The following is a 21,266-nucleotide window of genomic DNA, read 5'->3' as shown; positions in this document are numbered from 1 at the left end:
TTAAAGTTGGACGGGCAGCTCAGTTTATTACTTAAATTAATATTTAAATGGCCTTATTAGGCCTTTGACAGTTCGGCGGGTGGGCAGCCGACTTAGCTGCCCGCCAAACTGGAAATCTAAATGATGCGCGGTGATGTCGGGACGCCCAATGTCACCGTGCATCATATTACGCCTCGGTGAGCTGACCCCACCCCCGCTCGCCAAGCCAAAATTCCTGGCCAATGAGTAAGGTACAGTTCACTCAACAAGGGAAACCTGGAAATTAAAATAAGCCAAGTTGTCATTTTATTCATTTTAATGTCTACTAAATATTCACACAATAAGACATTTTTTGAAGAAGAGTTTAATGACTCCCATGTGTTTGGCTAATATGTAGTCATAAGTATGTCATATGTTTTCAAAGAAGTATAAATCTGCTGTGATTTATATAATTATAAGAAGCCATTAATGTTCAGTGTAATGCGCTCTGACAGATTTTCAGATTTGAAAACAATACATAAGTTTTCAATACAACCCACGATCACCAGTCTATATTATCAAATTTGCTTAAAAATATAGTGCAAAATAAAATAAAGGAAGAATTTTCAGGTCGGTGAGCGGGGGCGAGGCCTGCTTGCTGATGCGTAAAGTGATGTGTGGTGAGATCAGGCGGGGGTCCCAATGTCACCGCGCGCCATTTAGATTTTCAGTTCTGAGACCCTTAATTGGCCCACCAAAGTAAAACGGTGGCTTGGACCCGATCGGGGATGCCGATCAGGTTTGCGCCCACTCCCGCCCACCCCCGCACAACTCACCCGAGGGGGTAAAATTCTCCCCTAAATTCTACTCAATATAACTATTATTAATGAATATCTGGCACTTGGCAAGCCATTTTCTTTATGGGGGAGAATTTTCCGCTTGTTGGCCGCGTGTGCACCCGACTCGACCGAGCATAAAATGACGCGTGATGACGTCAGGTGAGATTCCCTACATCATTGCGCAATCGCGCTATATTTCAATCGGTGGGCACGTGCCAGAGTCAACAGTGTACCCACCAACAATTAAAAGGCCTATTAAAGCCATTAAAAAGGTCATTGAATGAAATTTTTCACTGCCTGCCCAACCTTACAGTAGGCGGGCAGGCGAAAAGGCCAAGCAGCCTTTGCATGTTTTAGGAAACCTCATCCACAGATGGGATGAGGTTTCCAACAGCAAATAAAAATAAAATTAAAATTTTATTAATAACATGTCTCTGCTCATGTGACAGAGATAGGGGACATGTTTGATAACATTTTAGAAATCCTTATTTTTAACGTTTTAAACTGATCATCTCCCTGAGGCGGCTCTCTGCCTCAGGGAGCTTTTCCTGCCCACACCCCGTGCATGCGTGAAGTTCGCGCTTGCCTTCCACCATCACCCCTCCCTCACACATGCACTGTGCTCACGTTTCACACTGGGCAGGCCTTAATTGGCCCGCCAGCGTGAAATCACGGTCCTGTCCCAATCGTGGGCAGTGGTTGGCCCCCTGCCCGACGAGGGAAAAATCCTCCCCGGGGATATAAGGAAATGAGGACTGAGAAGATACATTCCATATGTACCCAATTATCTCCCAACGTATATTCTCCATTTGTTCTTCTTTTATTTCAAAATGGTAACAATTCCAACAATAAAGAAACAAGCTAGAAGTTTCCAATGCTCTCTCATTTCCAGAAGGTATCGAATTATGCTAGGCCCAAACCATCAGTAGCCTTCCGGTACCTTGGCTAGTCTATATTTGCAATCCTAGATAGTGTGCTTTAGAAGGCTATTTTTCCACAACCCAAGGCCTTATCCCGGTTCCCTCCACCATCTACGCATGTACAACTTCCAGCATGTATCATTAGATAGTAATCAGGAATGGAGATATGGCTAATCTTATTCCTTATTCTGTCCCAGAAACACTGAGATTCATTGCAGCACTTGAACTCCTGTCCTACTTGAGATGAGGAAATTCATGGACTGGGAATCAAACTTGGGATCTTCTATTGGTTGAGTCTCACATCACCAGAGAGCACTGCATCACTGATATTTTGTGTAGTACTGTTCATCCAAAATTACGCTGCCCGTACCTTAACATATGCCAAACCTGTTTACGCAGCACCCCTGCGCTCGCTGTCCTACATAGGCTCCTGGTAAAGCAATATAACTCTCATCCTTGTTTTCAAATCCCTCTATGGCCTCACCCATCCCCATCTCTATAACATTGCCCAACTCTACAGCCCTCCAGCATCTCTGCACTCCTCCAATTCAGGCCATTTGCGCATCCCTCATTTTCTTCACTCTACTGTTGGTGGCCGTACATTTAGCTAGCCCGGGATTCCCTCCCTAAACCTCACTGCCTCTCTACTTCTCTATCCTCATTTAAGACACTCCTTAAAACCTACCTCTGACCAAGCTTTTGATCATCTGCCCTAATATTTCCTCTTCAAAAACAGAAGATACTGGAAGTGTTCAGGTGAAGCAATAATTTTGGAGCGAAAAACAGAATTAATGGGCCCAGTTTTAACTCACTCAAAACATTTTTACTTATACAGAATTAAAATCAAGGCTCAGTTTTTCAGGTCGATGACCTTTTGTGAGAATTTTAGACAAAATTAGAGGTATAATAGATTTTAGGGAAGGAGGAAAGAACAAAAGGAAAGGTCTGTAATAGGCCGGAGGGCAAGTTTGACTAAGGATGATAGCTCAAGGAAAAAGAGGACAGGTGGAGAAATGAAAGATTGGTCTAGGGGAGCTGTAAGTGGCAAGAGCAGAACTATTATCAATACCTGCTGTTCGAAAAAATGGGAGCAATAGTTATTGTGACCACAAATTTGGACTCCTTAACACATCCATAGTTTTGGCATGAAGGGTACAGTTTTGGTACCAAAATAGCGTCCACACTTCATGCATACACTTCCAGCACAGCCTACAGCAAAAAACATCTTTGTGAAGACATTAGTGCAGGCATTAGGAGCACACATCAGAAGAATACAGTGAAGGTGATTTGTCATGTCAGTCAATGTGTAATGGCAATTTGACACCATGCTGCTGATGCTGCATCCAGTCCAAACCCACTTTATCCAACAAACATTCCAATACTCCATACAAATACCAGCTAATCACCCTTGTGTATTTCCTTGCCTTAGTGTTCCTATGCAGTGCTATGCCAGTGGCTGCAGCATGGTGAGTGAAAGGCTACTGACTTTCAATGGGGCCTTCGAGGATGCTCTCAAACAGTTCTGGGGCCTAGAAGGACCAGCTTCACACCACACCACCTTAGCATGAGCAACAGCAGTTTGGGCTGGCTGGGTGATAGGAGTAGCAGTGTTGGGAGCACAGATCTTGAGAGAGGACAGCAGGCTCATGTTCCACAGAGTGGTGCCACAGTAATCGGGATAACCCCAGGAATACAGATTGTTGTACAGATTGAGATCCTGAAAACCCCATGAGTATCTACAGCCATGATGGCAGCAGTCTGAACTTGCATGGCACCAAACTGAGATTTCAGGTTAGCATGCAGGTACAGCAAGCAATTGGGAAGGCAACTGGCATGTTGGCCTTTATTGCAAGGGGATTGGAGTACAAGAATAAAGAAGTCTTGCGACAATTGTACAGGGCTTTGGTGAGATCACACCATGAATACATACGCAGCTTTGGCCTCCATATTTAGGAAAGGATGTACTTGTGTTGGAGGTAGTACAGTGAAGGTGGAGTTGAAGCCCAAAGTCAGCCATGATCATGTTGAATGGTGGAGCATGCTCAACAGGCCCTATGGTCTACTCCTGCTCCTATTTCTTATATTCTTGTGACTTCATTCTGAGCTTCTATTGCAGCAGTCGGACATTGTTGGCTTCTGCTTGTGCTGCAGTGGAAGCTGAGACATCAACATGAGACATTGTACCATGGCTGGCTCCCCAGGTGATCTCATGGAGCTGGCCACAGCTTTCAAACTGAAGAGGAAGGTGTCTAAGCTCTGCACAAAGCCTTTGCCAAGTTGAAGCCAGACTCCTCCTTGCTCCTTGACAGTGAGTGTAGCCTTTTCAGAATGCCTGTTAATGCGCCAAGCAGCTCAGTGTGCATACCTATCAGCCTTTTCTGTACGCTGCCCCACTGAAACACTCATCTGAGCCCTCTGCAGCAGAAGTCATGTGCTACTTCACCCTCTGATGAGCTGGCACCTGTGGTATCTATCCTTTTTCTCTGCCTTGGCTGCAGCACACCTGTGCCTGATGACTCACTGGATGGAATTTAATGGTTCCCCCTACCCACGCCAGGAGTGGGCTAGGAGGCAGGGAAGGCCATAAATGACAGAAAGCATGGGGTAGAAGACCTATTGCCTTCTCAACGTCCCTGATTAAGTCAGAAGCGGGGTAGGTTGAGATCAGTGTTCCCAGTCTCTAGGCTAATTGAGGCCCATATGTGGCTAATTAAGAACCTCTTAAAGGCCTCAACCACCACCACTGATATTCTGTCTGTGGCAAAGGGCAGCGGGGGGCAATGCCTTATGGGTAAACTGCCAGGTGTGCGTTGGTGGGCTTGCCTACGGCCTGGGGTGGCCTCTAGTTTGGGTACCCTGTGCCCAAAGGCCACTCCTACAAATGGATGATCTATCTCGGCCTCCAGAGGTCCCCAGCATCACAGATGCCAGTCTTCAGCCAATTTGATTCACTGCATGTGATATCAAGAAACAGCTGAAAGCACCAGATAGTGCAAAGGCTATGGGCCCTGACAACATTCCAGCAATAGTATTGAAGACTTGTGCTCCAGAACTTGCAGCGCCCCTAGCCAAGCTGTTCCAATACAGCTTTAACAGCCATCTGCCCAGCTATATGGAAAATTGCCCAGGTATGTCCTGTGCACAAAAAGCAGGACAACTCCAACCTGCCCAAGTACTGCCCCATCAGTCTACTCTCCATCATCAGTAAAATAGTGGAAGGGGTCATCAACAGTGCAATCAAGCAGCACTTGCTTAGCAATAACCTGTTCACTGATGCCCGGTTCCACCAGGGCCACTCAGCTCCTAACCTCGTTACAAACATGGACAAAAGAGCTGAATTCCCTCAGAGGTGAGGTGAGATTGACTGTCCTTGACACCAAGGCAGCATTTGACCAAGTATAGCATCAAGGAGCCCTAGCAAAATTAAAGTCAATGGGAATCAGGGGGGAAACTCTCTGCTGCTTGGAGTCATACGTAGCACAAAGGAAGATGGTTGTGGTTGTTAGAGGTCAGTCATCTCAGCTTCAGGATATCACTGTAGGAGTCCCTCAGGGTAGTGTCCTTGGCCTAACCATCTTCAGCTGTTTCATCAATGACCTTCCTTCCATCATAAGGTCAGAAATGGGGGTATTCGCTGATCATTGCACAATGTTCAGCACCATTCGCGACTCCTCGGATACTGAAGCAGTCCATGTCCAAATGCAGCAAGACCTGAACAATATCAAGTGGCAAGTAACATTCGCACCACACAAGTGTCAGGCAATGACCATCTCCAACAAGAGAGAATCCAGCCATGGCATTACCATCACTGAATCCCCCACTATCAACATCCTGGGGGTTACCATTGACCAGAAACTGAATAGGACTAGCCATATAAATACCGTGGCTACAAGAGCAGGTTGGAGGCTAGGAATCCTGCGATGAGTAACTCGCCTCCTGATTCCCCAAAGCCTATCCACCATCTACAAGGCACAAGTCAGGAGTGTGATGGAATACTCCCCAGTTGCCTGGGGAGTAATTGGCACCACATTCACAAACATTCACTCCCTCCACCACCAATGCACAGTAGCAGCAGTGTGTACCATCTCCGAGATACACTGCAGGAATTCACCAAGGCTCCTTAGACAGCATCTTCCAACCCACGACCACTACCACCTAGAAGGATAAAGGCAGCAGATAGATGGGAATACCACCAACTGCAAGTTCACCTTCAAGTCATTCACCATTCTGGCTTGGAAATATATCGTTGTTCCTTCACTGTTGCTGGGTCAAAATCCTGGAACTCCCTTCCTAACAGCACTGTGGGTGTACCTACACCACATGGACTGCAGCGGTTCAAGAAGGCAGCTCACCACCACCTTCTCAAGGGCAATTAGGGAAGGGCAATAAATGTTGACCCAGCCAGCGAAGCCCACATCCCGTGAATGAATAAAAAGAGAGGGTGGGAGAAAGCAAGAAGTGCAGGTTTATACCATCTGCAGCTTGTAAATCAGAAGGGGTTGTGGGATGAGGAGGAAGCAGGATGTGAGAAAATAGATTAGATAGGAACATGTGGTTAACTTTCATAGCTTTATTCATAGCTGCACAATTAATTGCTAGCACTGCCTCCCTCATGGGGCTAAGACATGCAGCTGTGCCTGTCCCTTGCCAGTCAGGTGCTGCTCCTTCTGATTATGGGCAACCTTGTCCTGAAAGAAAGAAAAAAAAGCGTGCCATTGGGTGTGGTGCAGTGTGTTTGGGTAATGCACCTGCCACAGCTGAATAGCTGGCTGTGGATGTAAACTGTGAGATGAGTCTTGCAGCAGTGCACAGTGTGTGTGAGGGTAAGGTGAGGCAATGACTGTTTGGCATGAGTCATGCTTGATATAAATTGTTGGCAGTTGAGGGAGGGGATGGGGTGAATGCAACAGTGTGAGGGGTTAATGGTTTGTTTGTAAGGATATGGCAGTACTGACTTTTACCACTTGCATGAGGTGATTGAGCATTCTGCAGCCTTGCATCCAGGTCCTCAGAGCTAGACTGCTGGCATTAACTGTGAGATCTCTCCGCTCCCACTGCCTTCGTAGTGTTTGTCTGAAGGGCCTCCACTGAAGGAAGAGAACGTCTCTCCTGCTCATCTCCTACAATAAGGGCCCAGTGCTGCGTGAAGGGAACCTAAAGGACCATCTGGATTGTTGCTCCATTTTCTCTCCTCTCTCTGTTCAGAAACTCTTCTTGAACTAGTTCCAGGCAAAATGAACCTCCCCATGAAGTGCAGTGACATTAAATAGTGCAGGCTAACTTTAAGTGGTGTTAGCCTTGGGCAAACCTGATCCCCTTGCTGAGGCATGCAGCCACTCAGCAGCCTGCATGCCAATACTGTTTAAGTTAGCAGACAGCATGAAGTTTATGTGCAGCCTGCATTGCTACGAACAGATGTGGTTAATCGCTCACCACAAACTCCGCACCTGATTACCAACCTTATTCGATTTTTTTCCCCATAATTTTATTTGATAATCACTCCTGCGAATTGCCCAGAGACATTTTATTACTTTGAAGGTGTTATGCAAATGCAGGGTTTGTTGTTCATTCTAAAATTAGGTCATTGTATTTAAACTGATAGTAATGTTACATCAATTTATTTCCATATGCAAAATTGACAGTCAAAATAACTTCTGACAAAGGTTTTATAGAATGGCATATATTTTACACAAGTGGATTAGAAACATTGCATTATCTAGTTATTGGGATCAGGCCAGCTAAGGCCACCTCAGCCTGCTGAAAATGTTGAATGTTTGCCGAACATACTCTGCTGTAGTTCCTGCTTGAACTAGGCTTTAATGTAAAGCAGTACATTCAACAGTTGCCAAGTTAGAGCTAATGGCATTACAGTCACATTGACCACAGAAACCTTCACCTTCTTAGAATAGAAGAAAGATGCAATTAATAACAACAGCTTGAACTTATGGTGGTCCGAAGGAGAGGCTTTAGAGTTCCCCTCATAGGACTATAAGAGCAGAAAAGGAGGTTCGGAGATTATCGCCAGAATGTTCACTGCTGAAAAATGATTTAAAGAGAACACTAGAGAGTCACTGTTTTTATATTTGTGAATGTGAAATTGATAGCAACCATGAATGTTATGGCTATTGGATCTTTCCAATCAGTAGGGAGTGATTTCTCTGGCATTGAAAATATATTGGCCTATAAATTCAGTATGCACAGCATCCTTTATCCAACACTAACTGGCCTAACTTTATTTTTTAAAAGTGCATATTTTCAGCAAAGAATGATCCACCCGCCATATTAGGGAAAGAGAAAAAAGGCATGCTTTACCCATGTCTGTGTGTATCTGCATATGCATATTGTCCATAAATGGACTTATGTAATATAATTCCCAAGACCTTCTCCCACTCAGTAGTATTGAACGTGCAACCCTGCAGAGTGTATACTTGCTTGTAATTATTCCAGCCCAAATTTACCATGATGTTCTTGTGTTTATTAAATTATGGCTACCAATCACAAGCCCATTTCTCATTGTGTCTTGATCTGCCTGGAATCTATTTCTTTCATCTAAAGCTCACACAGTCATACATGTAGTCATTCCATCCACAAGCTTATAGATTGTTTCTCTGAAATCTTCATTCAGATCATTACTAAAGCTGGTGATGAGCAACAGCCCTATCAATGATGCCTGCAGGGCTCCCCTATTTGATGAGCCCCGTAGAGATTTGCTACCATTAACAGCTACTCTCCATCAATTAAAAATCAATCAATTTTCTATCCAAGCTAACATCTGCCCACAGATCCCACAAGATCTAACCATGGTTAGCAATTTTTAATTATTTTATCAAAGACTTTTTGAAAGTCTAAATAAACAATATTTTCTGGACTTGCATCATCCATCAGTATGCAAATCCTGCTGCATTACTGATTCCTGATCCTTACACCACCTGACTTGTTTAGATTGCCAGGTGCTCAGGAGGTGGAGCCACAGGAATTCACATGGAAGGAGCCCATCCTGCATACCCCTCCCTCGCCCTTCTGGCATAAAGATCTTTGGGGTGGGGAGATCCTGCATTTTCAGGTCCTGTCCAATTTTTTCTCCCCTTACACTGCACTGCCAGCCGATTTATGCCAAGAGTGTTCTCCAGCGCCTGAAGAAATTTGTTGGCACTCTGTTGCTCCAGCAGTTGAACTTTGAAGTCCATCTCATGAACCACCATAGTAACCACTGCCCCTCCACTGGTGTCTTGTTTATCACATCAAATACACCACACTAGTCTCTGTATTTTGCCTTTTGTTTTCTTTATAGTTAGGGATATTGTAGGACCTGTTCTTGAATTCCAGATGGTCTTGGCTAATTTGTGGAGACAAAGAGTTGGATTGTGCCATCCCGAAGTTAGGCAAATCTGCGCGAATACGGGGAAAAGAGGCGGCAAGACTGAAATTCTGAAATGATGACTTCATTCCTGCCGGCCACTGGAAACGTGGCAGGTCATGACCTAAAGGCCGTGAAAACTCATGTCAAGACTTCCATGTTGCTTCCTACCTCAATTTTGTATTTCATGGGGCAGAATTTTACGGCAGCGGGATTTTACATTCTCACTGAGGTCAATGGGGTTTATAATGGCTCACCGCATTTTACAGCCCCATCCCCACTGAAACAGGGCCGTAAAATTCTGCCATGATGTTTTAAATTTGCAACAAGGTGGATGAGTTGCTGAAGCCTGTCTGAAACACATCAGATCAGTGGGGCCGTGAACCCTCGGGGAGGCCTGTTCTGGAGTCAGGAAATCTGTGACAGATAAGTTTAAAAGCTGGTAGCAACTTTACGTGTCATAATGAGATGCTATATGATTATTTAAGTATGTTTTTAATGCAGTGATTGATGATAAGACTTTGTTTTTAAAAGATAAGTGACTATTAAATTGACCAACATTGTGAAAGTGTTCAGACACATTAGAATACATTATCCATTGGATAATTTTCTCTTTTTCACTCAGCAGTATTGACATTCAGATTTTAATATGCAATTTGGACTCTGTGCTTTAATCTTTACACTGATTGACAGTCCAGCCATCTGTTGTACCTTTGAAGCAGTGAAACAGATGACCATCTGATCCACTACTTCAAATATTTTAATGTACTCAACTCTGGAGGCTTTGTTTATACAGTTGTTTAATGAAATTTCATTGCGAATGCTTAGCTGAGCTCAAACCTTACTAATTAAGTCAGCTCAGTTGGGGTTGTTGACACAGATGTCAAGGAGAATATGAGTTTTGTTTTGATTGACAGTTTACAAGTAGTTAATAGGATTAATAGGGTTTTTTGAGGAAGTTTCTTATTGCTGTTCATTGATTTTGACAGTTTCTTGAGCATCTCAAAGACTTCCCAATCTTATTATAGGGCTCATGCGTTCTGTCAATAGTGGATACTGGGTGAGTGGCATGGGGGTACAGTTCTATATTGTGCCTTTCAACATGGAGAGAAGCGCCTCATTTTCTGTTGTGCAGGGACTAAGCTGTACATGGTGCAGCTGTGTGCTGATGAAGAGTCTTAACTTGAGGGGTGGTGAGTTAAGCTGTTCACCGGAATTTACAGTAACATCACTTGGACGATTTTTTTTATATTCAATTTTGACATGTGAATGTAACTGATAACAACATTTATTGCCCATCCCTAATTGCCCTTGGGAAGGTGGTGGTGAGCTGCCTTCTTGAACCACTGCAGCCCAAGTACTGTAGGTACACCCACAGTGCTCTTAGGGAGTTCTAGGATTTTGACCCAGTAGCATGTATAGCTATAAAGCTACTTAACATGAATGTGTCATGATGTCGATCCCATAAAAACTGCTTTATCTGCAACTTTAAGGGCAGGACCAGCCTCTGACTGCGACATCAATTACTGCTTCAGCAAGGCTGGTGGCCTCAGATCCTAAGGAACCCTGAGTAGAAACATCCAAGAAGAGAAGAGCTGATCATAAATTAGTGTAGTCAGCCTTCTTTTCCATGCCTAATGGCACATTAGACAATGATGCCTTCTGCTACTTTATGTCCAACAGTTGTTTCCATAATAAAGTTCCCAAACAAAGGGTCATTTACCTGACTTACAACACCCAACCTGAAGAACAGGCTAGATACGCTGTTGGTGTCGGTCGGTGGCGGTGGATGTGGGAGCAGGTAGCCGCTCCACTCCATCAGAAATGAGTTCCCCTTTGGATAGCAACCCAGAGTCCAGGAACAGATTTTCTCTATCGGGGCAGGCATAGCCACCTCGACATAAAAGGCCCTATCACACACAATTGTTGCTCCAAGGAAGAGGGGACAGGATCGAGTCAGGCCTGCTGACCCAAGAAGCAAATCAGTTATGGCCACGGGGATGGATAACTGCTGCATTGGGCTGGTTAGAAGGCCCACCTTGGTTCTCTGTCACTTAGCCCCAGTTGTTTAAAAAGTTGTTAGACCCTCTAAACTCTCCCCTCACACCCCCACCCACTCCTCATGTCCCCTCTATGCCTTCTCCACACCAACGCACGTCCCAACCCAGCCCCCATGCTGCCTCCATGCTCCCTCATATCCCCAATACCACTCCATGCAATCTTATTACCCCCAGGCCACCTCCCTAGCCACTCACCCAGTATCCCTTATGGACGGACCTTAAGAGCAATGTGGAGATGAGAAAAATAAACTTCTAGCAAGCCAATGGAGCTCTCACTCATCAACACTTTACACAGAAAAAATGTCTCATTCATGAAACCCATTCAAAGATTTTTAAAACCCCTCAAGTAGTCAACCCGTTATAAAACAGAACAAACTTCTATTCAGTAACCATATCAAAGACAGGCATAGTAAAACTGTCAATCAAAATGTGAACTCAGCCTATTCCCTTCCCCTCCATCCCTGCAATCCCACTGAAGATAACTGGTTTTGGTGCTTTCAAAAGCCAGCCAAATAATCATCATGGGTTCAGGTGGAATAACAACCCTTGGGTAATGTCAACAATGAACTCTGTTGAAACTACGGGAACAGATGGTAATATTCTTTTTCTAAGCTGCAACAGATGGCTTGCCAATCAAAGAAGTCCAGCAGAGGGTGTTTTTATTTACTCTGATTAAAGCTGCAGCCCATTTTTCATCATGTTTAAAGGGCTGGGGATTTAATAACTTCAACTAATGGCACTTAAACAGACTATCTCCACCTTTAAAAAGGATTTAAATCTCCCCCATAAATTTGTGACTCCCACACTGTGGGTTAAGGCCCTTGGAACAGTGAAAATGGGGCCTGTTTGAATTCAGCACTAATTACAAAAGATGCTGCTAAGTTCAGGTCTCCCACCTGTGTGATTCATGCCCTACCCCCTTCCTGCTGTTAACAAAAATGGGATCTGCCAGAAATGGAAGCAGGACATTCACGTCTGGGTACCACCTGCAATTTTTTAAGACCTCTGGAGTTGGCCTGGCTCCGTGAAAATCCGGCCCCTGAACTCTTGTCTTCACTCACTAGGGCAGTATAGTTATTAGGCTGATGATATAAGCAATTTGCTGTTCTGTGCCAAGTTAATTTGTGTACAATAATTCAAGTAACTGAAATTAGCTAGCACAGCACCCAAAATTGACGATGCTTTGTGATTCCTGAAATGTTAAGATGAGTGGTAAGTAGTAGATCTGTCTCTCTTACTATGAAAACATTGCTCACATTTTTCTTGGTCAACACAGGAATCCTTTTCCAAATTCAAACTTTCTAGCAGGGAGATTCACTCTTAGAAAGTGTGTATTTTAGAATTTCAGGGCTGGGCTGCACATAATACCGACCAAAATAATGGAAAAGTCAAGCACACCTAAAACCCAAATTACTATTAGATATTGTCAGTGAGTGAGAACTCCACCGGAAACCCATAGTCAGAAAATTACCCCTCATAGCCCTACTTTTACTTTTTAGGAAACTTACATTAATAATTTTTAAAAGTGCCAATTTTTTGAAGTCAGTGCACAGTAATTGTAACTAATTTGCTGGTTCTAAATACAACATCTTTTTCCCATTAATAAAACTATTTTACCAAAAGATTAGTTTCCTTCCGTCGGAAATGTAGCACATTTGTACTTTATCACGTCATATTTCTTGGCTTAATGCCAATGGAAATAAAAAAAATCCATTAACAAAAGTCAAATGGTTCATTTCCAGTTATTGGGTCATTTAGTTAGCATAATTCCTTCAAATTATTCATTGGATGGGTTGACGTTCAGTTGGTTGTAGGTTGCTGCAAGTGAAAAACAAATGTTCTTCACAACTATAAGTCAGATAGAGACCTCGGTAGACTATATATTCTCTCTGAGGAATCAGTTTGAAATGTAATAATACTTTTCTCATGTTTATTGCTTTCTGAAGCTGAATGTTACCTGGCCCGCTTGGAACAGAGGGAGGGTTTGAAAGCTGGTTGAACACAGAAGTCAGATTCCTCCACATTCTGTGAAGATGTAATACTGCTGCATGCCATGACTTCACTAACTGTTTCCCTTCTCAGAAACCAAGCCTCATTGACAGTGGGTTGGGGAGTCAGTCAAATAAGTTCATAGGACCAGTTATGTCCCTGTTGGAACAGGGGGGGATCGGAGGTCGATCGGGATAGAGGGGTTAAGGGTGTTGATCTTGGAGGGATCCATCAGGCAACTTGGGTGAGGAGGGCTGGTGGTTCATCAGGTAGACTGTTGATCATGTTTTTGGGGGAGGATGGGGAGGTAGAAGTCAAGAGGCCTGGGAATGGGGAGCTTAGGGTCCTCAGGTGTTGATGGGATGGAATCGTTGTCCTGGGAGGGCTTCTGTGGGGATGAGGGAGGTAAGGGTCCTTGAGTGGAAGAGGGTGGATTGGTGAGCTAGTCAGGGGAACTAAAGTCTGAGGTAGATATTAGGGGTCTGGTGGATGGGAGAATCAGAGGCCTCTTGGGGCACATGGGATTTGCCCAAATGCATGGATTCCTCAGGCAGATATACCAGATTCAGAAGATAGGGGCGCTCACCTCCTGGATCCGTTAAGTCCTCAGCTAAATGTACTTGCCAGGTTCCTCAAGGCTTGGAAAACCCAGCTGACCACAGTTAAAGCTGAAAAGCTGAATAACAGTGAGACTCAGCCAGCTTGGAACCAACTGGGTGCCTTCCCACCTTCTAGCCTCAATTAAAACCAGATGGGTGGTTGGGTGCAGGTTTGTGTAAGGAATATGATTTTTAAGATATTAATCCTCCCACCTCCCATCCCGCCCCCAGCCCAAACCTGTCTGTTTTTAGGTTAAGATTCACCTTTTTCATATACTGATATATGTAATTATTAAAAGAAACTTTATATTTGTTGCCAAGATAGAAAAATCAATTTTCTTTGATTTGGGATATGGGAAATTCAGAAAAATATTTTTGACTTTAGAGGGCAAATTCTCACTCCATCCCAGCAACCAGGTGTGCTAGGCATTAAAATTGAAATGGTGGACATTCCATTGTTCTACTGCTTGCAGTCGTTACTTTATTGGCTGGTTGGGGCGCCCACCTAACTCAGCAAGTGCACCATGAATAAACACATCAGGCTCCTCTGATGGCATTAGGACCCTGATTCAATTTTAACTGTCTGCTGATTAGAGAGTCCCCCATCGAATTTCCGCTTGGTAAAATCCAGTGGTAAGAGCTGAAAATGTTGCCTGTTCTTTTGCCTCCTCCAGCTGTCCTTTTAGAGACCTTTATGCACAGCTGATTAAGCCACCACAGACCAGCTTAGATGCACATTCTCCATTATGTTTTTGTTCAATTTGACTGAAGCAGGCATTGGACTCCTGGTTAGCATATTCAGGGGGCTAGAACCAGCCCTGAAAGCTTGGAAGTCATTGGCTGTGAAGTTGCCAACTGGTGCACAGCAGAGATGATTGGATGCTGGAGATTTTGCCCAGAAATTTGTCCCCACAACATCTCAAATAACAGTGCCACCATGACTAATCTCCATTCTCCCTTGCTGTTTTTGTTGAGATCAAATATTAATGAGTGAGGGGGGAGGAAGAGCAGGAAAACAGACTTGCAGTAATTATCTCCAACATGGAGTTAACACCAGAACAGACATGATGGGCCAAATGGTTTCCTTCTGTGCTGGAAATTCACTGATTCTTATAGTGGAGTACTTTCGAAATAGCTTTTTTTTTTATTTAGAAAGCTTGCTAGTGCAAGATTTTAAGTAGCTCTGAATTAATCATCCAAGTTCACATTATTATCGGCGTTTCCTGCAGTTTATTGCATTAATTAATTGGCTGGGATTTTCCGGCCCCATCATGGGCAGGAACCGCCACGGTCGAGATGACCCCCCAGCCAGAAGTCTATTGACTTGCCACGGGACCGGACGATCCCAGTGGCGGGCGGGTGCGGAAAATCCTGCCCATTGTCTTCTCATATGTCACAAAGTCCATTTAAATATTGCTTTGCCACTATTGAGTTTCTTTTGTTTATGATCTTGGGCACTAGCCTTTCCAGCAACTGGTGCCTTGGTTAAATTATGATCAAGAGTTTTGAAGTTCATAAGCCAAAGTCTTACTAATTCTTTCTACAAGTGCTGGACATTCAAGGGGTCAGTGTGAATCTTCCTTATACTGAATAGCTCACTTTAATATGCTACTTGGCAAGTTCCTCAGACTCACCAGGGAAGCCTGTTTCTCTAGGGTAAGTATTCCTTAGTAATATCAGTTGTTCATTCCATCTCAGAGATTTATATCCTTTTCTCTGCAGTCTGGAAACTGTATGCAAGCTAAACAGATGTCGTGATGACCTAACATCAATGGCTTTTGCTCCACTGTAGTCCTTAAGTTCTCTAATTGCGCTACAAACTGAGTAAATTGGTCTAATTTTGATGTTCCATATCCTGAAGCAAGTGACAAGAATTCTCGTAGATCAGTAGAGATTCCAATTGTTGGGCCCTCCCTCCCCAGGTATTGGACCTGGAACATACTGCTCTCTCAATTTAAAACTAATCCACTGGACATTTCTGTAACTGGGGAGAACCTAATCAAACATATACTCTAAGAAAAAGCTGATCCTCAAAATCAAGATTAAGATTGTGTACAGTTCTTAATTTCCTGTTGAACAGAGTCATCTGGAAAAGAGCTAGGCATCCATTTTTTTCCCATGAATTTACCCTTTGTTAGCTCAGTGCATCTTGAATGTACCTTACAAAGTGAGATTAGGTTAAGTCAAGGTTCAAATAAGAGGTGGAGTTATATGACTAGCAAGAAACATGAGCATTATTTATTTATGCTCTAACAATTGATCCTCCTCTGAATATTGTATCATGTCTGAGATATACAATGATACTGCTCTCTCCTGCTTCATACCATGCCAGTACAGTTGTATTTATATCACATTATCATACAACAGATATAATGCAGAGCTAAATAGTCTTTCTGCCAGCTCTCTCTTTTTCTGTCCCTATAATTAATTGTGCCTGAGACTGAGCCAAATGTTCGAGGCAAAGTTGTCTCCTCTGCCACTTTATGCACTGTACTGTCTTATTACTGCCTATGTTAACTTAGAGCAGAGCATCAACTGAACCTGGAACCATGTGGTGCGTTTACTCACTGAACCATTACTAGAGCTAGTACCATTTTGAATTGGTAGAGAATATTCCCTTCCTGCAGGAATCACCTGATTCAGTACATGGGAAGGTTTTGTTTTCTAATTTCAGGGTTGGTTCTCTTCCAGTGTTTTCTGAGTAAGTGCACTTCCTGTGCACTTGTTTGACCAATTTCTTTTTGACTTCTTTAGCGGTTGCGCCATCATACTGAATTATATCTGAACACATCTATTTTTCTCAAACTCCATTTTAATATAAGATATTGGTACATCTGGGAAATTTTTATGGAGGAAGCATGTTACAACAACTGTTTAGTGGAAAACGGTTGGCATAGTGTGAATGATCCCGTTCATTTAGAACATTGTGACCTTGACTAGATGCATTTTGGTCCTTGTCCCATGCATACCTTTATCCCTAATAGAGTTGCTAACTCTGGCTGGACGCAACTCCTGGAGATTTCACCACCTGACCTCCTGTCTCTAACTGCCCCACGCAGCAAATGACCTTTTCCTTCTATCTTCAATACTTTATAACTAGAAAACAAAGCTATTCAAAGAAATTGAAAAAAAAGCACACTTTTGTTTTTAGGTCTCCTGTGATTTTTCTCCCTGAGTTGCTCGCAGCATTGTCCAGGAGATTAATCTCCTGGGCAAATCTGAAGGGTTGGCAACCTTAATCACTACCTGAAGCAGTCTTCTATGGATACATTCCACTAAAGAAGGCTGGGCTATCATGTTTCACAAATCCATTTTTCAGGGCTCCTGGTCACCACAAAACAGGAATCTTCATATCAATCCATTGGGAATACATCTATACCAAAGGTACATCCTTACCTTCTGTAGTTATTAAAAGATTCACACATGTTTGTGTGAAATATCTTTTATTCTCCTCAGAAGAGCAGCACTTTAACAATACTAATTTATTTTGGAACTGTTACAACCTTGCTGGGGTATAGTTCCATAGGTTATTTAATCTTTGTGAACCTGGTCAATGAGTGCCGCAGAATATTCCACTGAAGTCGTATCACTTAGATCCAATCTGTCCTTTTCTGACATCCGCACACATTCATTTCCAAAAGTCATTGCTGGAAAGCAATCTGGAGTGGGGATTCTGATTAACTTTTTCCCCTCTACAACACAGGTGTGTGGGTGGGGTGGGGGCAATTGAGGCTAACTCTTTCAGCTGAAATGAATTGACCTTTAACAGAGGCAGAGGTCAGGTTAAAAGATTAGGGTTGGGCGTGGGCATTGGATAAACATCCAGATTCGGCTGGCTTGGCACAGAATAACCACAACAACATTTTCCAATGTCACTTTGTTTTTTGCGTCTGACTCAAAAGATAGCAATGAGAATCTGAAAGTTAAATGAGCAAATTGTTTTCACTCATTTTTGGCCAAGTCCTGACATGAAAAACTGGAAGACCGCAAAATGATTTGTTGAAGAGTGGGGAGGGGTGAGGAGGAGGGTGTTGGTGCGAGTGGCAGTGTCATGCCCCCATCAACCCTCCCACTGGCTCTGCCACTGTCCTTTAGTATCTACACTTCTGGGTTTCACCATTTGTCACCTTCTTATTTGTGTAAGATTTGCCTTTTAACATAGGAGCACTGGGGATTGAGAAGCAATGATTTGGCCCAGAAAAATTCCTTCCTGCAGTAAAATCACTTTCCCAGCATGAAATATTGTAATTTGCATGATTCTGCTTTTTATTCCCTTCTAATATTTTACTTGCTATATAGTTACTAACATCTGTGTCGGTGAAGCATTTTGCATTATCTTGTACAACTACAACTTTCCTTCATGTTCAGAAATGTCTTGTGCTCCTACTTTACAACAATAATCATGCCTTAACTTTGTCCGCCTTCTTCCAGACCTCCTGCCAGGTCGTCCTCTGAGTCGTGAAGACAGTGCTGAAAAACTGCAATGCTTTGTGCCTACTTTACAAGCTGGGGGGTTTGGCGTCCCCCATGAAAAAATGTGGTTGCGTCACTTCATGATGGTGTCTACCTGCACTTGCAGACCCTCTTCATTAAAACTGGCTTTGCGCTACAACCATTTAGCTATTTTTAACCAGCAGTAGTGTGCTCAGCAGCAAGCTTTTCAAAATTTGTAGGGGTCAAGTGGCTTTTCAGCTGCTTCAGAAGCGCAAAAAGATCTTTAATGCTGATGTATCGCAATTGGCTGATATTTGTCTTTGCCAGTAATGATGACAGTTCTTATTTTCAATATTTAGGAATTATGTGTGCTTTGCTCAGGTTTTGGTACAGTGGTTGCAAAACAGTCTTTTTGCCAATTTTTTTTGCCAAAAACCTTGTTGGCCCCTGGATTAATAAATAATTCTAAACAAAACAGTTGTAGAAGTCCATGTTTTTCTTTCACAGCAACTAATAGTTAATTAAAAATAGGTAGACTTTTTTTTACCTTGCATATAAAGACTGCGCAAAGTTATACCCATGATTTTTCCTTTATAACATGCATTGGGAAAACCCAAGCTCCTGATGCACACGATAAGTGACTGAATGTGCGATTACTGTGATTGCAAAACTGTGATTTCGGTATAAAATCTCCTCTATTTTAGACTGAAAATGGAACTAAAATGTTGGTGCGCGTAGTTGGGTAGAATTTACCATTTCATGCTTCTTGCACACAGAGCATTATGCCTGGCGTGTGAATTCATAAAATCTATCTTTAGAATCAGTGTGCTCTGTATGTGAAAACCGTTACCAAAATGGTAAAACTGGATGACATATATACAAACTATATGCTACTTGCAATGAAGTTTGACAGATAATATTGCCAGGCATCAGAGGGTTTTTCTCCCTGACGGCAACTATCGGGGTGTTTTTTCCCTCTTCTGACTTCCTGCACTCATCAGCTAATACACTCCCCTTTGTTATTTTTATCAAATTTACATTAGAAAGTTTCTGTAATGATGGGAAGTTTTCAGCCAGTTAACAAGAGACATTGGAGCCTAAAGAAGTCAATAGTAGCTGGGTATCCCTGTTTACCCAACTGTCACTGACTTTCTCGGCTCACCTGCTTCTCAACCTGCATCAAGATTGGTCTGGATGCTAATGGTTCTCTATGAAGGCAGACACTGCCACTCCCATAGCTGACATCTTCAGAGTGGCTCCCTGCAGAGAGGGGAGACCCAGAATCAGGGTCTGAAAAATTGAAATGAAAATAAGGACTTCTCCTAAGAGGTAAGAGATATTTAAATTTTCTTTTTTAAGCATTGTTTAGCCAGGAAACGTATTTTAAATTGAAAGCACTTCCCCACATTTTCTTTCTCCTTAAGTAAAGTTAAATGAAGCTTACTTCTTGTAATATAAATGCCTTTGATCTTGCCACATAGTCTCACATGACTTTTGCCTCGTCAGAGTCAAAGTGCTGATGCCTGGCAACATCACATTTTATCTCTCATTATATCTCTTCTCATAAACATAATGGTAAATCACATTTTAAGAGACAACGGCTTGTTCACTTATACGTTCAAATGAAACTGAATTTGGAAACTGAGGCAGCTGAGAAGAGTGAAATCAAATAAAATCCAAATAATGTAAACATTGGTTTGGATAATTGCGCAATATGAGTCTGTAAACTGAACAATAATGGATATTGTATTGGAAGTTCAGTTGTTGAACAGGCAATTATCTTTTGTTTTTCAGCCCGAAAGCTAAGGAAATTCAGTAAACTAAAGAACATCGGAAACAACCCATCTTCTCTGCAGTCCGAAATGACACTATCTAGTGTCAGTCCAGTTGCAATACCAAAGGTCTCATTACATTCAGTTCGAGGGGTCCAGTTCACGCCGACACTCGTTTCCATTTTACAGATAATTGAACCTGAAGTTGTTTATGCAGGCTATGATAACAGTCAACCAGACTCGCCTAACTATCTGCTAACCAGCCTGAACAGGCTATGTGAGAGGCAACTTGTAGCTGTTGTTAAATGGGCCAAATCTGTACCAGGTAACCATATGAGTTTAAGTGATAAAGTTCCAATCGTTAGACAACATAGCACACACTGCACTTTGTATCTTTTATTCCATTTGTGGTGATGTTATGGTCATCAAGGTGTTGGGTTTAATTGCTGAAAAGCAGAACACTGCTGTCGTCATCAAGTACTCCTAGGTAAAGTAAAACCAGATGCAAAAATACAAGCTGTCTGTACTTGATCTTAAAAATGTGTCTCAATCCCTAACCTAAGCAGAGCATCCTCTGCCTACAACAAACTTATATTTTGGTTTCCCACACCAACTACAAGTGCAATTCAACTCACTGTACAACCCATTTGCCCAATCAATTTGTTTTCTGTACCAAAAGTTAAAATCAGTCCTCCTGTGTTCATTGCAAATGGTGTTAAAGTTTCCGAATCTGGTGAAATTACTGTTAAGCGTCAAATCCTAAGAATGCATACGTGATAACAGATTTACTCTCGGCTTAGTAGCAAAGCATATCAGAGCAACAATGTACACTGTCAAGGAAATAGAGGTGGAGTGGAAACAGGTTTTGTTTGGATCACCCACATCATTAGGGAACAGTTTAAAGCTGCACTAATGTGAGTTACATTTGATGAAAGCTAGGGGACCTCCCACAATGAGGACAGAAAAATTAATGGGTGTGTCAACATTGGGCTGCTCTCTGATGGCTGGCTGAGAACAACATAAGTGGAAGTTTTGAAGATCTCCTGGCTTCCCGTTGTTACTTCCACAAGTGAAACACGACTTATGTCAACCAAAGGAAATGGGACAAAATAAAAGTTTTTCGTACCCTCATAAAAAAAAATTGTAGAATAACATTTTCCTTGGAGATTGACAGTAATCCGGCAGAGTGATATGAACAACGTCAAATTCATAAATTTCACAAAATCCAATTGAAAATTTTCAGTCTTTATAAATAAGTTTTATGGTTCCTAAATAACAACTTTTAAACTGTATAGCTCATACAATATTATAGGACAGTTAAGTCATTCAGAGAAAAAG

At 42.7% G+C, this 21,266-nt stretch overlaps 1 protein-coding gene across 3 annotated transcripts in view; it reads left to right on the top strand.

Annotated features, from left to right (window-relative positions):
• Positions 1-21,266, top strand: part of LOC121284441 (progesterone receptor-like) — a 398,041-nt gene that overhangs the window by 280,751 nt on the left and 96,024 nt on the right. For all 3 annotated transcript variants that reach the window (XM_041199906.1, XM_041199907.1, XM_041199908.1), the window contains exon 5: positions 19,951-20,253. In XM_041199906.1, coding sequence (XP_041055840.1) covers positions 19,951-20,253 — 303 coding nt within the window. The remainder of the gene's footprint in view (positions 1-19,950; positions 20,254-21,266) is intronic.

This window comes from Carcharodon carcharias, chromosome 11 (genome assembly GCF_017639515.1).
Source record: "Carcharodon carcharias isolate sCarCar2 chromosome 11, sCarCar2.pri, whole genome shotgun sequence".
Classification (NCBI taxonomy): Eukaryota; Metazoa; Chordata; class Chondrichthyes; order Lamniformes; family Lamnidae; genus Carcharodon; species Carcharodon carcharias.
Note: the sequence above shows the minus strand (reverse complement) of the source record. Positions and strands in the feature narration are given on the sequence as shown.